General features: G+C 38.7%; 2 protein-coding genes across 6 annotated transcripts in view; both read right to left on the bottom strand.

Moving 5' to 3' along the window:
- LOC107752212 (uncharacterized) overlaps nt 1–19,388 on the bottom strand; it is a 27,158-nt gene extending 7,770 nt beyond the window's left edge. Inside the window, exons 1-6 of one of the 2 annotated variants that reach the window (XM_016568115.1) lie at nt 19,174–19,388; nt 17,943–18,770; nt 17,778–17,833; nt 11,086–11,202; nt 10,856–10,946; nt 8,466–8,467 (exon numbers count right to left, since the gene is read on the bottom strand). In XM_016568115.1, the coding sequence (XP_016423601.1) occupies nt 11,128–11,202; nt 17,778–17,833; nt 17,943–18,770; nt 19,174–19,369 (1,155 nt within the window). In that variant the 5' untranslated portion in view covers nt 19,370–19,388 and the 3' untranslated portion in view covers nt 8,466–8,467; nt 10,856–10,946; nt 11,086–11,127. Of the gene's footprint in view, nt 1–8,465; nt 8,468–10,855; nt 10,947–11,085; nt 11,203–17,777; nt 17,834–17,918; nt 18,771–19,173 lie in introns of those variants that run through there. The other variant, XM_016568116.1, reaches the window with a different exon arrangement.
- Nucleotides 3,636–8,715, bottom strand: LOC107752211 (gastrula zinc finger protein XlCGF26.1-like). 4 transcript variants are annotated; one of them, XM_016568110.1, is made up of 3 exons: nt 8,641–8,715; nt 7,285–7,423; nt 3,636–5,721 (listed from the first exon to the last, which is right to left on the bottom strand). In XM_016568110.1, exons 2-3 carry the CDS (start codon nt 7,367–7,369, stop codon nt 3,815–3,817), a joined length of 1,992 nt encoding a protein of 663 aa, XP_016423596.1. In that variant the 5' UTR covers nt 7,370–7,423; nt 8,641–8,715; the 3' UTR covers nt 3,636–3,814. The 4 variants fall into 4 exon arrangements, with proteins under 4 accessions (XP_016423596.1, XP_016423597.1, XP_016423598.1 ...); XM_016568111.1 differs by lacking the exon at nt 8,641–8,715 and adding an exon at nt 8,446–8,617; XM_016568112.1 differs by lacking the exon at nt 8,641–8,715 and adding an exon at nt 8,481–8,617.
- Nucleotides 19,389–20,853: the final 1,465 nt, after the last annotated feature.

The following is a 20,853-nucleotide window of genomic DNA, read 5'->3' as shown; positions in this document are numbered from 1 at the left end:
CAGGAGCCCTCTCTGGGCTGGAATGGGGAACAGGGGCCCTTTCTGGGCTGGGCGTAAGAGCAGGAGCCCTTCTCTGGGCTTAACTTGGGAACTGGAGCCCACACTGGAGCAAGCTCAGGGGCTGGAGCCGACACTAGAGCGGACTCAGGGGCTGGAGCCGACACTTTAGCGGACTCAGGGGCTGGAGCCAACACTGGAGCGGACTGAGGGGCTGGAGCCGACACTGGAGCGGACTCAGGGGCTGGAGCCGACAGTCTTTTCTCCTCATATTCCTCCTTTGGTTTGAGGTTAAGAAGCAGGCTGCTGGCTGACTTGACAATGAAGCGGTCGGAGGGCTTGAGAGTGCAGCGGCTGGCAGGCTTGAGAGTGCCGCGGCCGGCGGGCTTGAAAGCGGAGTGGCCGGTGGACGTGACGGTGGAGCGGCTGGCTGACTTGACAATGGAGCGGCCGGCGGGCTTGAGAGTGCAGCAGCCGGCGGGCTTGGGAGTGCAGCGGCCTGCGGGCTGGACTGCTGAGCGGCCGGCAGGCTTGATCACATAACATAAGTTTATTTTATGTATGTTACAATTAAATAAAAGTAAGCCTACTAAGCTGATGTATTATGCAGTGCAGTACTGGACAGTTAACGCCACTCTTCTGAAGAAGTCCAGCGAATCCAGATTTAGTTCCTTGCATTGCTGGTGCTCCATCAGTAACGACAGCAGAGAGTTTAGCAAAGCCCCCATACTCACGTACGTATTCTCAACAGCTTTGAAAATATCCTCTCCCTTTGTGGTGCCATGTAATGGTGCTAAGTCAACAGCTCCTCTTGAATATCAAATATCAAAGTTCTCTGTGATCGTTCTTGCAAAGATCAGGAGCTGACTGACTGACATCACTCACATCCGGGCTTTCATCCAGAGCGAGAGAAAAGTATCTGCAATTGTTGATTGCGTGTTTTAGCTTTTCTTGGATTTGACATTGGATGTCAGAAATTCAACGTGTTACTGTTCGGCGTGACAAAGATACAGATTCAAAGTTCTTGGCCATTTTCTCATCTCCAAATGCTTTAGCCATCTCAATCGCGCACTGCTTTACAATTTCATTCTCATCTGCTGACGATGTAATTTACCTTTTAAGTCTGAGATGAGAGCAACTCTGGTGTCACCAGTGTATTTTCCGTACTTCTCTTTGCCCATCCTTGGTCTAGAACATAGAGGATCACTATGCAGATCAGAAAGGCTAATTCAAATGGGTGAGTCAATGTGTGTTAAAGGGGTCATATGATGCGATTTCATTTTTTCCTTTCTCTTTGGAGTGTTACAAGCTCTTGGTGCATAAAGAAGATCTGTAAAGTTGTAAAGACTAAAGTCTCAAATCCAAAGAGATATTCTTTATAAAAGTTAAGAGTTAGCCACACCTACCTAAAACGGCTCGTTCGAACACGCCCCCACATATCTACCTCACTATGTGGGAAAATTTGCATAACGCATTTGCCACTGATGGTTCAAACGCGAGTTTTGGGCAGTGTGGATTAACGTTAGCACTTGTTGTTTGTCATGTCGCTGATCACAAAGGCAGACGGGGTTTTATGTTTACGCGGCGCAATGCAACGCAACGCGTAAAAAGACAGTATAAGTCATTATAATCAGTAATTATGTCCCCACTGGATGCAACAAATGCCTCGTTTGTAATGGGTTTAAATTTTTTTGTGTCGTCGCTCCGGCTGGGACATGCCATCACAGTATGGTAGGGGCGTAACATTTCCGTCTCACGCTTCAGGTATTCAGCCAATCACAATGCACTGGATAGCTGGCCAAGCAGCGTACACCTCACTTTTCAGAACGATGAGTTTTGTAAAAATCGACGCGTTTCAAAAAGGCGGGGCATAGAGGAGAAACAATAATGTACAGTATGCGGAAAATAATGTGTTTTTTTAACTTTAAACCGCATAAACACATTTCATTACACCAAATACACAAAATAATGTTCTTTTTAGCAGCATCATATGACCCCTTTAACTAACGTGTTCGAACAAGAGACCCCTTTCTAAATTGGGATTGATATGAGCCCTGCAGGGCTAGGTAAGTGGCAAGGTGAGTAATAGAAAGGACCGCATAGTTCTGGCAACTAGCCAGCATGGTGGTTCCTAGAGAACCAATTTATCCCTGGGGCCGTTTTCCTTGTTGCAATCGCATCGGCAGCAGGAACTCCATAGCAGCTGACAGTGATGTCTTTATGTGTGGCATTTACAAACAACAACTGGTGATTGGAGGATGCCGTAATCGGAGCTGTTTTTGTTGCGTATCGTTTCATGATAATGGAGATGGAGAGTAAATGCACAATTTAAGCGATTGAAAGAGCATGAAAATCTGACTCCTATGACAACTTGCAGTGTTATCATCAAGGCTGAGAAAAGAAAACAACGCTGCAGACAACAGGTAAATGCTGTTATCACTGTTTTCCAAGTTCGTGGAGAAAACATTTTTAGAAGTTTTTTTTAAAAATGCCACGTTTTGCCAATCAGCATACCCTTATGTCATGGATAGTTCCTATAGAACTTTTTCAGACCCTACTCTTAAGTAGGAGCTAATTTAGTTCCTAGAACTAAAACCTTCCTAGTAGATATAAGGGCCTTTCGCACCGCTTTAGTTCCAGAACTAAATGTACAGTACTGGGACGATTTTGCGCGAACTATTTCCCAGTACCATTTAAAGGGTTGGTTTGACCAATCAATGTCTACTTACGTCACGATTAGTACCAGTTGTGCTGGTTAGACCCTGCTCCGGAGTAGGAGCTAATTTGGTTCTCGAAAAAGGCAGTCCGGTACTAAAATCGCACCCAGTTCCGGCGGTGCGAAAACGCCAAAAAAGTGGGTAGTTCCACAATTCTGGTACTATGAAAAGGTTCCCGCGGTGCGAAAGGCCCTATAGATATCTACTTACTTAAAGTGACAGCTGCCTAATAATCCTGCTGCTGTGTGCTTAATGTTAATCAAACAACAAAAGAAAAAGAGAAAATTACTCGCTGCTTTTGATTGAATAACTTATATATGCTTACCTGTATATTTATACTATTACTGTCAAACGACACTTTGTGTCTTGATTTAAAAATGTTTAGATATTTGTAATGGAAAACAAGACAAAAATACTAAGAAAATCATTATTTGCAGTGTTTCTCAACTCCTGAATGCTATAGAGATCTACTTATTTAATGCACTAACAAGCTGAAGAGTTGAATAGGGTGTTTTAATTAGTGAGACATCTAAAACATTCTGGGAGCTGGGTCCCAGGACTGGAGTTGAGAAACATCAGCCCACAGATCAGCGATGAGAAATATGAAGCTGGAACTAGCTAACAGATGAGCCCCAACAGCCATGTGCTTATATGATAATTAATAATGCAGTGCAATGTTAATTATCTCATTTATTAATTATCACGTTTTATGTCCTTTTCTTAATAATCTTTCGTTCACATTGTAGCATTTAACAGCAAGACATTTTTATGTACTTTTATAATTCTGAGATATTAAACAATCAAATAAACGAGGGATTCCTTTATACAATCGCAATTAGAGGGTATCTACTGCAACCGCTTGGTAATTAAAACAATAGAAAAAAATACAAATAAAATAAAGATCAGGTGTGGCCACGTGAGTTAATAAACAGTCTCAAGGCAAATTAATCACGTAAAGGACGCACATTAAAGACATGGCAAAATGTTTAAGAAGCATCACCTATTCAGACATTTATCTAATACTAGACACATTTGAAATGTCATGTGAACAGTCTCACAAAAATATATATATTTGAGCAAAAAAACAGACTTGACAACATTCAGCTGTGTTGTGAACGTAACCTTAATTTCACACAGATACGTCTTTTCTGGTGCCATTTTAAATTGCCAAGCCATTTAAAACCCTTTCCACACAAGGAACACTGATAGCGTCTCACATCTGCATGACTTTTCAAGTGTATATGCAAGTGTGATGGTGAATGAAATGTTTTATTACACTGATCACAATTAAACTGCCTTTCTCCAGAGTGAATGCGCTGGTGATTTTGAAAATTGCTCCTTTTTGTAAATGTCTTGTTACACGCAGAACACTGTAATTTATTTACAGAATGAGTTTGTGAATGACGTTTGAGGTCTCTTTGACATGTAAAACTCCTCTCTCCAGCATGAACTCTCATGTGAGTCTTGAGGTTTCCTTTAAACATGAAACACTTTCCACAGTGATGGCATGTGAATGGGTTCTCTCCAGTGTGAATTTTCATGTGAGTCTTAAAGCTCACATTATGTCTGAAACTCTTTCCACACTGATGGCACATGAAAGGTTTCTCTCCAGTGTGAATTCTCATGTGAGTCTTGAGGCTCACTTTATGACTGAAACTTTTCCCACACTGATGGCACGTGAAAGGTTTCTCTCCCGTGTGAATTCTCATGTGAGTCTTTAGGTTTCCTTTATGTGTGAAACTCTTTCCACAGTGATGGCACATCAAAGTGTTTTCACCGGCGTGAATTATGACATGCCTCTTAAGGTGTTTCTGGTCTGGAAAACTCTTTCCACACTGATGACACACAAAGCAGATCTCTCTTGAGTGAATCCTCATGTGGTAATTAAGGCTTTCTTTACGTGTGAAACATTTTCCACACTCAACACATATAAATGGCTTCTCTCCAGTGTGAATTCGCATGTGAGTCTTTAGATTTCCATTGTGTGAGAAGCTTTTGTCACAGAGCTTGCAGGTATAAGGGCTCTCTCCAGTGTGACTCCTCATGTGGGAATCAAGTGTTGCTTTATATGTAAAGCACCTTCCACACTGAGGGCATGTGTAAGGCTTCTCTCCGGTGTGAATTCTCATGTGAGCCTTAAGGGATTTTTTGAATTGGAAAATCCTTTCACACTGATGACATTTGAAAGGATTCTCTCCCGAGTGAATTATTTCATGGCTGTTTAGACGCTCTAGATCTGTAAAACTCATTCCACACTGTTGACATATAAAACAGTTCTCTCTTGAATGAATCTTCATGTGGCAATTAAGGGTTACTTTACATCTGAAACTCTTTCCACACTGATCACATGTGAACGGCTTCTCTCCAGTGTGAATTCGCATGTGAGTGTTGAGGCTTACATTATGTCTGAAACACTTTCCGCACTGATGGCACGTGAAAGGCTTTTCACCAGTGTGAATTTTCATGTGAGTCTTGAGGCTTACATTATGTCTAAAACTTTTTCCACACTGATGGCACATGAAAGGCTTCTCTCCAGTGTGAATTTTCATGTGATACTTGATATTTAGTTCTGCTTTAAAGCTTTTTCCACACAGTTTGCAGGAGTAAGGCTTCTCTCCGGTATGGATTCTCATGTGCCTTTTCAGGGTTCCTTTTTGAGTGAAACTTTTTCCACATTCTTGGCAGGTGAAAGGCTTCTCACCAGTGTGGATTCTCATGTGCCTTTTAAGGCTTCCATTTTCAGTAAAACTTTTCCCACACTGCTGGCAGCTGAAAGGGCTCTCACCATTGTGAATTCTCATGTGGGCTTTAAGGTTTTCGTGCTGACCGAAACTCTTTCCGCACTGAAAGCAGTTGAAATAACTAGTTCCTGACTTTTGAGTTCTGTTTTGTGAGGAAGTCTTTTCAGTCTTTGTGCAACTAAAAGATTTTTCTCCATGTTTCTCATTCTGATATTTCTCTTCCATTTCATTTAGTACTTCACTCTCCTTCTTTAGTGACATTGGGTCTAAGGAGAAAAGAGAAAAATACAAGTTATCCCCAGTTTACTGACCAACAGCAAAAGACATTAAAACATTTAGACATTTATGGTGCCGTATTAATTTTTTTGACTGTACTAAAGCATAAAATACCGTATTGACCCGAATATAAGACGATGTTTTTTTCTTGGAAATACATCTGAAAAAACGCGGTCGTCTTATATTCAGGGTCTAGACTTTGACATGTCAATAATACACCCACAACACTAGGTGGCGCCAAATACGCATAAAATGAGTGTGCCATGAAATACGTAATGTAATGCGTGTCTATTTGTATCGTGATTATATATATATATATATATATATAATTACTTCAGTATTTAAAGGTGCAAAGTAACAACTTAGAAAGAATTAAAATTAATCACAATCCTTTGTAACAATTTAATGAACAATGTGCATAAAAAATGTATGTCAAAGCCATAAAACAGACAATTAATCGCCATAATCATCAATGCCCTAAACTAGACAATTAATCGACAATCTCAATTATTTCTTAGACAATTAATCGTCAGCCAAATTCATAATCGTGACAGAATTTTCATTCCTGTGCATTCCTAATTTTTATGCATTCAAATAATTAAGGCATGCTAAAACCCAGAATTTGCTAACAATAAAACATAAGGGCCCTAAACATGTAATTATAAAGTTACTTATAGTCAGTAGAATGTCTGTTGGGAGACAGACAATAAAGAGTTAAGATTAAGCAGACAGTCTACTAACACTCCAATGAGAGTTGGTTGACATGAAGGTGCAACATCACTTACTGTCAACAGAATGTTCAAAAGGGTTCATCAAAATAGTGTTACCATGTTCTGACCCTATGAATTTTGAGGGACTCAATATTATTAGCTTCTATGTTCTTTTTTATGCTTTTTATTCAATTCATGAAGATTTTGTCAAATGAATTATATATTCTATAGTAATTGTATAATACTGTGGTATTTTGTACATGCAATTTAAGATTGACTAGTCCCCAACTCAGAAACTAAGGCCTTAAAGAAAATTCAAAATTTCCCACACATAATTATGATTTTGTGATTGGCACCAGTAGCCTTGTGGTCAGCGAGCCGATACAGTGATTTCATTTCAGTCATACAGTGAGCACTTTTGAGGATGCAAAGAAAAAAAAACATAGACAACAAAAATAAAGTTGTTCACTCACATTTCAGTTTGCTCTGTGCAAAACAATTTGTTTAGATATGTTTCATAATTAGGCAATAGAAATTGATGGTTATTTCAGTTCAGAAGTATATATGTGTATGTATATATATATATATATATATATTTATTTTTTTTAGGCTTATTCTATAATGAATGCTTAAAATGTTGTAATAAATGCCCAACCTGCAAGTAGAAGCTTCCCAGGCGGGCATGAAGGCAGCATTTAGTATTTGGTTGGTCATGTGATCTCAACATGTCTGTTCACCGCTCCACATCAAATAAAATCGCTTTGATTTGGCCACTCAAAGTATAATTAATTTCTAATGAGGTCAACATTTTAATGAGTTCAAGCTTTGAGAATGGAAACCAACCTATTTGTTCCTCAGCATCTTCTTGTTTCACACTGAATGCTTCTTCAATCCTAATGTCTTCACTCTCCTCCTTAATTAACTCCATCTTTATAATAGTGCGTGTATCGCGTGGCTCTCGGTTGCTTCACCAGGGGGTTTTCTGTGTGTTTGAATACATTGTCATGTTTAATATGAGAATAATTAACATAAATTACAAAAAAAATCCAAACTAAATATTTTGGTGTGTCTCATTTAGCTCCCTAGTCAAGTAGTCAGTGCACTGGCAAGACAAGAGTGGAATAATAAAAAGGGAAACAAAATCATTTTGGCAAGCAATTAACTCCATTGAACAGAAAATGTCTGCTTCACCCTTTAGTACTTGAATTTGTGTTTAGAATTCACGATATAAGGAGCAAAATGAGACACACCATTTTTTCTTTTATCATGGTTTTGCAGGCCATATAAAGGTCTTAATGCATCTTTCCACAATTTAAGACATTAAAAGGTCTTAAACCACAGCAGAAAGACTTAAATTCACAGTCATGGCATTAGATGTTGCATGCACTGCAAAATGACTTCTTCCTCTGCATTTTTGTTTTCCAATATGAACATCTAAACATGCTAATCGGGATGTGATAAAGTTAATAAAATTAAGTGCGTTCATGCTTAAAACAAGAACATATATCTGTTAAAGGGGTACAAAATCCTGTTTTCCCCTTTTAATTAAGTTGATGATTCTGAGACCATTGGCAGATATTTGTTCTTGTTTTAATCAAACTAATTAGTTGAGGTGAGACCCCATCATGATTGTAAAACGCTTTGGGTGTACAACAATACACAATAAAGCGCTATATAAATGCATCATTCATTCATAATTCATTTTAAGTTTCACAGAAAACACGACTTATTTTGTCATTTTGCTTATGTCAATTTATATTAATTAATTAAGTAGTAATAGAGATCAGTTGAGAGTGGTATTTTCAATACATGCGTTTAATTGTTTGTTGCTAATACAACTCATTGTATGCTCCATAGACATTTACATTAAGAAAACATGCATTTTATGTTCCCTTCAGTCTATACATTTGTTTTTTAGTTTAGTTTAAAAAATAAACTAAGGAAGCAGTTTAAGGAATAAAATCGGAAAAGGGGTCTTTTAAAAAAGACTTGGGCTACATTTACCTTTATAAAACCTGCAAAACTCCTGGTTAACTTACTCGTCTGGATGCGCTTTGTACACAGACTAAATGTTAATTAATGTTACATATAACAATAATACACTAAATAATGAAACGTTGATTTTACAGTTCTTCTAAAACTATAATTTTGTCGGAAAGTCATCGATTTAAACACTCTTAAATGCTTAAACACATAAACCTTTCTTCAGCTGAATCACAGACGCAGCAGCGCGACGCGGCTTTATGACGTCATATCGCCAGACCAAAATAAAAGTCCCGTTCACACGCTCAAACTACATAGGAAACACAAAATATAAAACATACTCTATGACAGCAGTATTCAGATTGTGATTTTAATTATTCCAGCGACGTACTTAAAATTACGGCTTTAATTAAAACTATGGCTTTTTACATTACCATACAAAAACTAGTTATCAAAATATTTTTGTCATCATGTGCTGTTTCTTTCAACTGTCTACTAATAAAATAATAATATTTTTAAAAATATACAAATAACTTATATTTTCCACAATTAGTTCTTAAATACAACACATGTATTTGTTCCAGTTGTACCCATATCAGGTAGAGTTTAAATACTACTAAACTACTAAATACTATGTATTTTAATACTAAAATACATAATGCATTATGGTGCGTTCAAGTCATGTCGGATAGATCGTATTTACGAGTTGAACGCACATGAACGCCACCACAAACTCGTTATTACGAGTGGGAAACTCGAAATTTTCTTTAAGCCCCGAGTTTCCGAGTTGGGGGCGTGTCAATGAGAAACATGGCGGAATCGATGGATGCAACGTCTGTAGTTGACGGTAAATTTTTGTTTAAATTGATGTTTTGTAATATAACAATTAATAACAAGTTTTTATGTGATACAGATTAAAGTGGCTTCATAAATTACTTTTTAAAAATATTAAAAACGCAAAACACACCTGATGCGAATTCTTTGCTCTTCATTTTCTATAAGCAGAGTTAACAGACCCTGTTGTATTTTCTTGTAATTTATTAAAAGAAGGTACACCGCCATCTTGTGCCGACTAAACTGACTTGAACGCACCTGACGTCGTAATTACGACTTGTCAACTCGTAATTACGAACGTCCCAGGAGGACTTGAACGCAGCATTAGAGTAGCCTAGCAAGAACCACTTATAGCAAAGATTAAAGTGCCTTAGAAAGCCATTTTACATACTTATTTCATTTTAGTTCTTGAATTTAATTAAAGCAATGTTCAGTGCTGTGGTATAAAGTATAATTTGTGATACCACACAGTTCGTTAACAATTAGAATTAAGAATAATTAATCTCTACATCCAACATTGATCAACAATTTTATCATAGCATTTACTTTTGGCCTTTATTAGCAAATAAAAATTTTTTAACTCTTATATCTATAACTGACTTATTTTGTAACATGAAGAATATACGGATATCATAGCATTTTGAGAAATATGCACTGTGTTTAATGGGTACGGTTGAAAATGTGTTTCTAGATGGCTAAATGCATCAGCAATTCATAAATTTCATAAAAGCAATTCTGCTTAAAAATAGAATATTTGACTTTTGTTTTATTTCCTTCATTAACACAGCATGGGACATGACAGCCAAAGCTTCTGGAAGGCAAGCCTGCAACCTAGCCAAAAAAGCATAATGGCTAATGCTAACACTGTCGCTTTGGCGGTATGCAGGGAAGGAGACCAGTGTCATTTTGAATGTCAAAGGAGGAAAGGCTTCACTACACTGTAAAGGCTCGGAGGATCCTCTAATGCAAACTGTGTGTGTTTTGCTTCAAGAGAGCAACCATACATTTGCGACTTTCTTTTATAATCATTTATTCTTCATTCATTTATAATCATTTAATCATTTTATTAGCGGAGAGCAGGGGCGAAAGTACCACTTTTCAGAAAAACGAAATTTTAAAAGATAATGTTTTAGACAGAGATATATTTTTGCTGTGGTCAATAACTCTATCAATACCTGATGGTATTTTGTACAAATGTAAAACGACTTCAGTATAATTTCACTTTGAACATAAGTTGTACATTGTTACTTTTGACCCCGTCTGTTGGGACGAAAGTAACACACAATAACAAAGTAACACGAAGTAAACAGTAACACAAACAATTCAAGCTAGATTTTTTGTGTTACTCTTATTTTTTTATTAAATATACCCGACTATGGCCTTGTTAATATGTAACTGCAAACATATTTTGTCCTTTATCTTTGCAAAAAATTATTAAATTATTTTCATTTAAAATTTCAATTTCATCAAAGGTAACCCGACATAACAAACTTGCCACAACACTATATGAGCCGGAAGAGTCAGGTGGAAAAGAGAGGTTCATTTGGATGGAAACCGGACTAATGTTAACAGGCATTAACAGATAAACAGTACAAACCTTTGGAGCGGACGGCTTCTTCTGGATCCTCTTCTTTTGCTCCTCCTCCAGAGCTGCCCTCACCGGAGAGTCCGTGAGGATCGCCGTTGACCTGCAACATTCAAAGTGAGAAAAATTGTTGTCAACATTTGTATAAATTTACAGCCAATTATTGCTCATCCTCTGTCCACATGGTAGCAGCATGTATTAAGAAATTACTCGGGACAAAGCAAAAACCAAATGCCACTCACCTCCTTTTGCCTCTTCGTTTTGTGTCCTTTCTTGGACCAGCCTTAGGAAAGGGACGTACAGCTTCTGGAATGAATGCCTGGACAGAAGTCCTGGAACTCAGGCCTAGAGTAGTGTACCTGTCGCCCCCCCTGGGACATCAAGCAGACATCTTCCCCCTTCTTCAGTGGGACAGCTTAATCAGCAGACAAACAATAATATCAATATCGTGCACAATTCTATTTTAGTTATTATTTTATTAAAATCCTTCGGGCTTAACCAAGTTCTATCTTATTTTATCTTGCCTGAACAGACAGCTGGGTGGTTAGGGATGGCAGACTCTAAACAGGCGTCCCTGGTTGAACCACCAGGATACGCTGGCAGCAGCCCTCCCTCAAACAGGCTCTGGCTGAGTGGGTGTTTGTTGGAATGTGGTGTTGTACCACATGGTACCAGTGAAGGAAAAGGGCGGTCGGTGACATAGGCAGGTGAAAAGTCTTGCTCCTCAAAAATATCTGGGTTAAAGGGGCAGATGCCAGTACACACAAAACCAGACGTTATGTTTGTGGGTGTCGCTGCTCGTGGCAGAGCTGTGGCCACTAGGCTTGTTTTTCCAGGGTGTGTTCTTATCCTGTGATCTGCTGCCGTGTTTATATATCGCTTCAGTGGACCAAAGACACTCCTGTCAAGTGGCTGGAGACGATGTGAGCAGTGGGGTGGGAACGATAGAAGGACTATGCCGTTTGACCGACAAAAGTCAATTGCTGCCACAGAAAGGTGTGACCAATGATTGTCGAGGAGGAGAAGCGCCTTCGACTCCAGGGTCACACGGGTGTGTCTGGCAAAGTGCTGGAGAAAGGCCAGAAAGTCTGTATCCTGCATCCAGCCTGAGCTATTTGCAGAACCAGCAGAGCCAATGGGACCATTTCTCACAAAGTGGTCCTGAAACTTCTTCCTGGGAAATATGAAGTATGGGGGAATGCAATTGCCTTGTGCATTTACTGCGAGGGCAATGGTGACCAATGTCCCCCTCTCCCCAGAGGTCACTGCACCGACCTGGTGCTTCCCCTTGGTGGCGACTATTTTATCTGGCACTTGGACTGTCGTGGAACCTGAAAATTAATTATAAACTTTGATAAGCTTTCATGAACATTTGTAGGTGTTTATACCTAGATGTGTGCGTGCATAGTTACATATTTATTTTCATTATTGTTTTATTATCTCTATATCTGTATTTATTTATTAATTAATTAATTTATTGATTTGTATATGTATTTATTTGAGCTAGGTGTGTGTTTAGTGTTTTTATATAATTACATATTTATTCACCTCATAGTTTTATAATCTGTATATATTTATCTGTATAGGCTACAGTATGCATGTATATCAAGGCCTATAGTTTATATATGTTATTACATTTTATATAGCAATGAATTTGTCAAGTGTATTTTAAACCACTGAATCACTCTAGCTTTTTAGTTTGAATGAATTGTAAACTTTACCCGTTTCATCCACGTTCCAAATGTCCTTTGCTTCAAAAAGGTAGCGGGCAAGAACTGTCTGCAGGTTGTTATAAAAAGCAGTCACATTTGTTTTATTGAAGCTGGTGGAACGGGACATGCTGGTGGCTTGAGGTCGGCGAATAGTATTGTTGCGTTCAAGGAAGGAGGTGAGCCAGTCCTTTCCTGCCATCTTGGTGGCATTCCATCCATCTGGATATTTGCAGTTATATCTGCTGGCCAATTCGTATGCAAATTTGCGCACCTAAAACATTAAAAAAAAAAATGGTTAGATGGAGATTGTTTATGACATGATTAAGATAAAATAAGACTTTACTGATCCTGCACTGAGGATTTTTATATGTTGCAGCAGCTTCAGAAACAGTGGAAAATTAAACAATTTATAAAGATATGACAAAAATGTCAATAAAAAAAATGTCAATAAAAATGAAAAATATATTTAAAGAATACACAAATCTCACATTTTGATAAGCATTTTAAATTGTTTTAGTAAAAGCAGTGTGAGTGAGCTGCATGTTGAGTGTTTTTGCTGTACTATTCTGACCTCCTTAGGAGACAGGCCAAAATAAATATCAGCTGCCCTCTTAATATAAGCCTGCAGTTTCCTCTCTTGGTCCACAGAGAAGACTTTAGAATATGAGCTGTACCCTGGTGGTCTAGTCTTCTCCCTACTGGTCTCTGCCCTCCTCCTGCAGTATCTGAGCAAAGTGACATGACATATGCCATGCGACTTAGCAGCTGCCCTGAGACTGATGTTCCTGACAGATATGTCCAGAAACGCCCTCTCATAAATATCTGGCTGAATCAGACCCCTGTCTGTCTTTCTGACCCTAACTCTTGGCATATTCTGTTGGTATAATATGACATAAACATGTTTTAATAAATGCTGCAACACCCAGAAAGTCACCACATTAGCAGCGGGACAAAAGTAACAAGTGTTACTTCCGTCCCGAAAGGAACTCCTGACATTTAAACCCGATTTACTTTTTTACTGAAAAACTCTGACGAGGCAAACTTTAGGATGTGTTACAGCACTAAATAACATGTAGATTGATCATTACTGTGACACATGAAACGAGAAACACAACTTGTAATTAGAAAAAAAGTACAGCTTCAGTAATTTACCGTACTTGAAAACTGCTTTCCGGACCTAACCGCGGGAAGCGATGACGAAATCACGTGATATTTGGCAGCTCCGTCAAGGGTTGCGTGCTGAACGTGCTGTCATAGCTTGGAATAAAAATTTAATCAGGTCTCTGAGAAAATCGCTTTGATACTTTCGTCCCGCGTTACTTTCGCCCCGGTTCTCCCCTAATACACGTTGAAGTGTTCATTTGCTGATCTGATGTTCGCTATTGTAATAAAATAATAATAAAAAAATAACTTTACTCTTTAAGTTAAAAAAAACCTTCACATGCTTAGGACGTTTGCGTTTTAAGAATGTACAAGGAAACTTGAAATAGGCCTACAAATTCCTGACTGGTTAAGATAGGCTAATGTTTACTTATAAAAAAAAAAAAAAAGATTTCTTATTCAATAGAATTTGTGGAAATCCCAATACGGCAGTGGCTTTACTTATGACGTCTTAACATGAAGCAAAAAGCAATAAATATACCGACCGTTCTAAAATAGAATCTTCGCTTATGCAGATTACTAATATGCTGCAAAGTGTCGATTAGGAAAAAGGAGCGGACAAGGGAGTTGAGTACTGCGTACGAGTATAACCATTGAGTAAATGTATTTAAAAATCTCCCAGTGCAGTAATTAGAGCTGCAGCTTTGCCCAACAAAGTGCAATGCAGTGTGTAATCTTCAAACGACTACCTGACTTCAGTCAGATTGCCTTTAGCCAGCAATCAGGGCAGGTTTTCTTTGGCCTAACTGCTGCTTTTTTTCGGAGTGGTGGGTTAACTGTGCACTGTGGGTTTAAAAACCCATCATCCTTCATTGATGAACTGATCTCAACCTTCCAGAAGATGAGTTTCAGTAATGAGACTCAAAAAGTTGGTGCAGCATCACTTTCATATTCTAAATGTCAGGGTCAAACCCTAGCTTTTGGGCAGAGCCCTATTCACAGTCAGACCCCAACCTTCTGCAAGCCCCCTACCTACGGTCAGACCCGAGCCTTCCAGCAGACCCCTGCTCGAGGTCAGACCTGCACTTTTGGGCAGACCTCTGCTCACGGTCCAACCCCAACGTTCTGGAAGACCCCTGCTTCCAGTCAGGTCCAAGCTTTTGGACAGACCCCTGCTCATGTTTGGACCTCTGCTTTCTGGCAGGCTCCCGCCTTTGAGGGTGCTAAGACTGGGCACCGTTCATCCTCCATAGATGAACTGACTGCAGCCTTCCAGAGAATACGTTTGAGTGTCACGACCTGCTCCCACAAACGCCCTGCTTCTGCTTTATGCAGGCTGGTAGGTACAGTTCTATCACAGTCCTGAGCATAACTAGCATTATATTACTTTTTAAAATATAGTGTTCAAGCTAATCCATTGAATCACTGTTCTTTAAAAGGGAATGGATACAGATGATACTGCGAAGATGTCAAGACCTTGCAAAAGACCCAGATGCTTTTAGTTCATGTCCACGACTTTTCTGTGTTAATGCCTAATAAAAGAATGTATACATATTCATATGACATCCATTTCATGGATTTATGTTAATTTAATTATGACAGTTTCTAAGGTGAAGTATGTAATTTCTGTGCTAACCCATAAGGCTATATATATACATTTTTTGACAATATACTGTAGATACTGTATATTTACATTAAAAATAAAAAAAATTAGGAAATACATTTGAACATTTATATTAGAGATAAATACTATAAAAAGGCTTGCTTCATTGTCTCTGCACATTAAACTGGGATAAGAGAAAATATTTTACCATTATACTTCACCATTATCTTTTTATACTATTTGTTTTTAGTATTTGTATTTTTGTTTGCACTTGTCATCTGAAAATAATGTTGTTAATATTTATAATATCATTATTAACATTTATTTTTAACGAAACATCTTTGTCACAATTTCAATGAAAAACTCGTGGAGCATAACGATTTATATGATTTAATATACTAGGGTGTTGAACCACTAATTTACATACATGCTTTTAATTAGTAATTAATTTTAACCTGGATGGTCAAATGAACATGATCGAGGTTAGAGGACAGATCAATGGCATTGATATCAACTGAATGAAAGGAGCCATCTGTGATAGACTGCATCTGCTTCGGCTTTCCTTATTGGCTGTGTGCTCAAATAAGAATAATTATGAACACACTGAAAAAACACAAACATATAGCATGTTTCAACCAGGTGTGATTGATAGCTCAAACAAACTGAAACAATTCCTATTATTTTAACTAACAAAGATTACAAACATGTCATTCAAATCCCAAAATTTGATCATAATGAGGCAACTTGGAACACTAGGTATCGTCTCAGAATGTAACTCGTTAATCTTCATTTAACAGTTGTGTTTATGCAGGATTTTTTGCATTTTGCTGAAAAGTTCAATACAGATTTTACTTCATAATATGGGGCATACTGTAACAATAAATAATCACTGGAGTAAAAATTGTGACAACTAGGCCTGGTCTCTCCTATAATAATAATGTCAGTGCTGTAGTCACCTGTTATTTATTATTATTAATATTAATTTGATTAATTATTTCCTGTACGGTATGAAGCATCCAAGCATAATGGTCTTTGCATTCAAGACATTTGGCAGATGCTCTTAAAAGTAAAAGGGATACAAAAGGGAACAAAGTATAATGACTGCTGTAATTTGCTGTCCTAATGGCCTGTCAGACAGCTATACAAAAAGAGAGCTTTGATTTTGTCTTGCAGTGGTTTATTCAGGTTGCTGTCTACAAAATTACTGACACATGCAATCTTTCCTAAATAATCACTGCCTTTTGATAATCATTTGAAATACAACAGTTTCTTTAATGAAAATCAGAAAACTCACTTTAACCTCTTTCATAACAATACGTTTTCTCTCAGAAATATATCTACATTTATTGTACATAGTGAAAACGCAGACATAATGCCACATTGTGAGGAAATCATGCCATCTTTTGGACAGTATCGGTAGTGCGTTATTATGTATTGTAAGTCAATTCTGGGCAGTAATATTTCTTAACTGGAAAGTGTTTAAAAACTTTCATCTTCTTACTAAGTGTTTAAGTCTTTCATCTCTAGAATGCCATTTTTTAGTGCCATTGGTTTAGTGATAACTGTGGGCTGGTTAGGAATCAGTTTTAAGCAATCGTGGCTCACAGTCTCAGTTGGCATACTTACCATTTATGCCAAGAGTGAAGAATCTGTAAGAGTGCTGAGACCCAAGAACTGAAGGGCTACAAAAACAGGACCCTGTTACACTTATGCCAGTCTTTAAATATAATTGTACATTATTCTGAACATGAAATGTGAAGTCTGTCTGTCTGTCTGTCTGTCTATCTTTCTATCCATCTATCACATACACGCTCCACAGCCCTCAATGTACACCACAGGAATAAATCAATCTGTATAATCTTAAACAAATACAGAGATTAGCACAATTCAAGGGAAAATTCTATGCCTCCTAGTGAGCTTGTTTACAGCAAACCTGGCTGAAGTATATGGTGTAGTGGACACTGGTTTTGCTTCAGGACCCAGATTTTACTTTAAGTGAAATTTGAGATTTACTGATCTAAGTTATTGAAATGAACCATAGTGTATCTCCGAGGTTCAAGATAAAATCCTCTTGAATGCCCACAATCAGATCACAGTGCATTAGGATAACTGCAATTTGCCACTTGCTCATCTCATGTCACTCTTTGAATCTCTTGTGCTTTCTCTGTTCACTGTGTCAATGCACCAGTCTGTGTGAGTCTCTGCTGCAGAGTTTTGACTCACTGAACAGCTCTGCTATTTTTAGCCTCTGCAGCTTGCACTCCATCAGGTTACAGCGAGCCTTGCCTTCACCACAAGGGCTGAACACCAAACCGAGAAGAAAGGATGGCTTACGGAAAGATGCTTGTGAATGTTGTCTCTGTTAAATAGGAAGGGTGGGGATGGGTGGTCCCTCAAAACAGTCAACCTACCGTAAACATATCAGACTATGCCAAGCGCTGGCATTTTAAACGGATAGTTCACCCAAAAAGCATATTTTGTAATTATTTATGCACCATCATACTGATCAACAGTGTACCTGTCGCCCCCCCTGGGACATCAAGCAGACATCTTCCCCCTTCTTCAGTGGGACAGCTTAATCAGCAGACAAACAATAATATCAATATCGTGCACAATTCTATTTTAGTTATTATTTTATTAAAATCCTTCGGGCTTAACCAAGTTCTATCTTATTTTATCTTGCCTGAACAGACAGCTGGGTGGTTAGGGATGGCAGACTCTAAACAGGCGTCCCTGGTTGAACCACCAGGATACTCTGGCAGCAGCCCTCCCTCAAACAGGCTCTGGCTAAGTGGGTGTTTGTTGGAATGTGGTGTGGGACCACATGGTACCAGTGAAGGAAAAGGGCGGTCGGTGACATAGGCAGGTGAAAAGTCTTGCTCCTCAAAAATATCTGGGTTAAAGGGGCAGATGCCAGTGCACACAAAGCCAGACGTTATGTTTCTGGGTGTCGCTGCTCGTGGCAGAGCTGTGGCCACTAGGCTTGGAACTTCATAGATGGTCAAAGATTTTCCAGGGTGTGTTCTCATCCAGTGATCTGCTGCCGTGTTTATATATCGCTTCAGTGGACCAAAGACACTCCTGTCAAGTGGCTGGAGACGATGTGAGCAGTGGGGTGGGAACGATAGAAGGACTATGCCGTTTGACCGACAAAAGTCAATTGCTGCCACAGAAAGGTGTGACCAATGATTGTCGAGGAGGAGAAGCACCTTTGACTCCAGGGTCACACGGGTGTGTCTGGCAAAGTGCTGGAGAAAGGCCAGAAAGTCTGTATCCTGCATCCAGCCTGAGCTATTTGCAGAACCATGAGAGCCAATGGGACCATTTCTCACAAAGTGGTCCTGGAACTTCTTCCTGGGAAAGATGAAGTACGGGGGAATGCAATTGCCTTGTGCATTTACTGCAAGGGCAGTGGTGACCAATGTCCCCCTCTCCCCAGAGGTCACTGCACCGACCTGGCGCTTCCCCTTGGTGGCGATTATTTTATCTGGCACTTGGACTGTCGTGGTACCTGAAAATGTATTATAAACTTTGATAAGCTTTCATGAACATTTGTAGGTGTTTATACCTAGATGTGTGTGTGTATAGTTAGTGTTTGTATATGGTTACATATTTATTTTCATTATTGTTTTATTATCTCTATATCTGTATTTATTAATTAATGAATTAATTTATTTATTTGTATATGTATTTATTTTAGCTAGGTGTGTGTGTAGTGTTTTTATATAATTACATATTCACCTCATAGTTTTATAATCTGTATATATTTATCTGTATAGGCTACAGTATGTATATATATCAAGGTCTATAGTTTATATATGTTATTAAATTTTACATAGCAATTAATTTGTCTCGTGTATTTTAAACCACTGAATCACTCTAGCTTTTTAGTTTTAATGAATTGTAAAATTTACCTGTTTCATCCACGTTCCAAATGTCCTTTGCTTCAAAAAGGTAGCGGGCAAGAACTGTCTGCAGGTTGTTATAAAAAGCAGTCACATTTGTTTTATTGAAGCTGGTGGAACGGGACATGCTGGTGGCTTGAGGTCGGCGAATAGACAATGTATTGTTGCGTTCAAGGAAGGAGGTGAGCCAGTCCTTTCCCGCCATCTTGGTGGCATCCCATACATCTGGATATTTGCAGCCATATCTGCCGGCCAATTCGTATGCAAATTTGCGCACCTAAAACATAAAAAAAAAATGGTTAGATGGAGATTGTTTATGACATGATTAAGATAAAATAAGACTTTACTGATCCTGCACTGGGGATTTTTATATGTTGCAGCAGCTTCAGAGACAGTGGAAAATGAAACATAATTTAGAAAGATAGGATAAAAATGCCAATAAAAATTAAATTAAGATAAAAATGAAAAATATATTTAAATAATACACAAATCTCACATTTTGATAAGCATTTAAAATTGTTTTAGTAAGAGCAGTGCGAGTGAGCTGCATGTTGAGTGTTTTTGCTGTACTACACTGACCTCCTTAGGAGACAGGCCAAAATAAATATCAGCTGCCCTCTTAATATAAGCCTGCAGTTTCCTTTCTTGGTCCACAGAGAAGACTTTAGAATGTGATCTGTACCCTGGTGGTCTAGTCTTCTCCCTACTGGCCTCTGCCCTCCTCCTGCAGTATCTGAGCAAAGTGACATGACATATGCCATGCGACTTAGCAGCTGCCCTGAGACTGATGTTCCTGACAGATATGTCCAGAAACGCCCTCTCATAAATATCTGGCTGAATCAGACCCCTGTCTGTCTTTCTGACCCTAACTCTTGGCATATTCTGTTGGTATAATATGACATAAACATGTTTTAATAAATGCTGCAACACCCAGAAAGTCACCACATTAGCAGCGGGACAAAAGTAACAAGTGTTACTTCCGTCCCGAAAGGAACTCCTGACATTTAAACCCGATTTACTTTTTTACTGAAAAACTCTGACGAGGCAAACTTTAGGATGTGTTACAGCAATAAATAACATGTAGATTGATCATTACTGTGACACATGAAACAAGAAACACAACTTGTAATTAGAAAAAAAGTACAGCTTCAGTAATTTACTTACCATACTTGAAAACTGCTTTCCGGACCTAACCGCGGGAAGAGATGACTAAATCATGTGATATTTGGCAACTCCGTCAAGGGTTGCGTGCTGAACGTGCTGTCATAGCTTGGAATGCAAATGTAATCAGGTCTCTGAGAAAATCACTTTGTTACTTTCGTCCCGCTTTTACGGGACAGACGAGACGAGAGGCGTGCGAATCCATATGCAAGCTTTTATTAATAAACATGGTCAAAAAACACAGGCCGGGTCGAACAACAGCAAACAGGTATGGCACAGGCAAGACAAAAGAGCAATCCAAAATGGGCTTGAGTCAGACGACAGCGAACTTAATCCAGAGGGCTTGACAAGAGAGGTAATCCGTAAATGTGAGCAATAGTCCAGGCGAGGGGCAAACACAGTCCGAAACAGCAAGGCAAAAGGTAAATTCAAGAAACGCGGGCAAGAATCAGAAACCAGGAAATCAAGAAACACAACGAGACTAGACTAAGACTAGAACTAGGAACTGAGACTAGGAACTAGAAACTA

Source organism: Sinocyclocheilus rhinocerous, unplaced genomic scaffold (assembly GCF_001515625.1).
Source record: "Sinocyclocheilus rhinocerous isolate Xijiao unplaced genomic scaffold, SAMN03320098_v1.1 scaffold5218, whole genome shotgun sequence".
Lineage (NCBI taxonomy): Eukaryota > Metazoa > Chordata > Actinopteri > Cypriniformes > Cyprinidae > Sinocyclocheilus > Sinocyclocheilus rhinocerous.
This window is presented reverse-complemented; position numbering and strand designations above follow the sequence as displayed.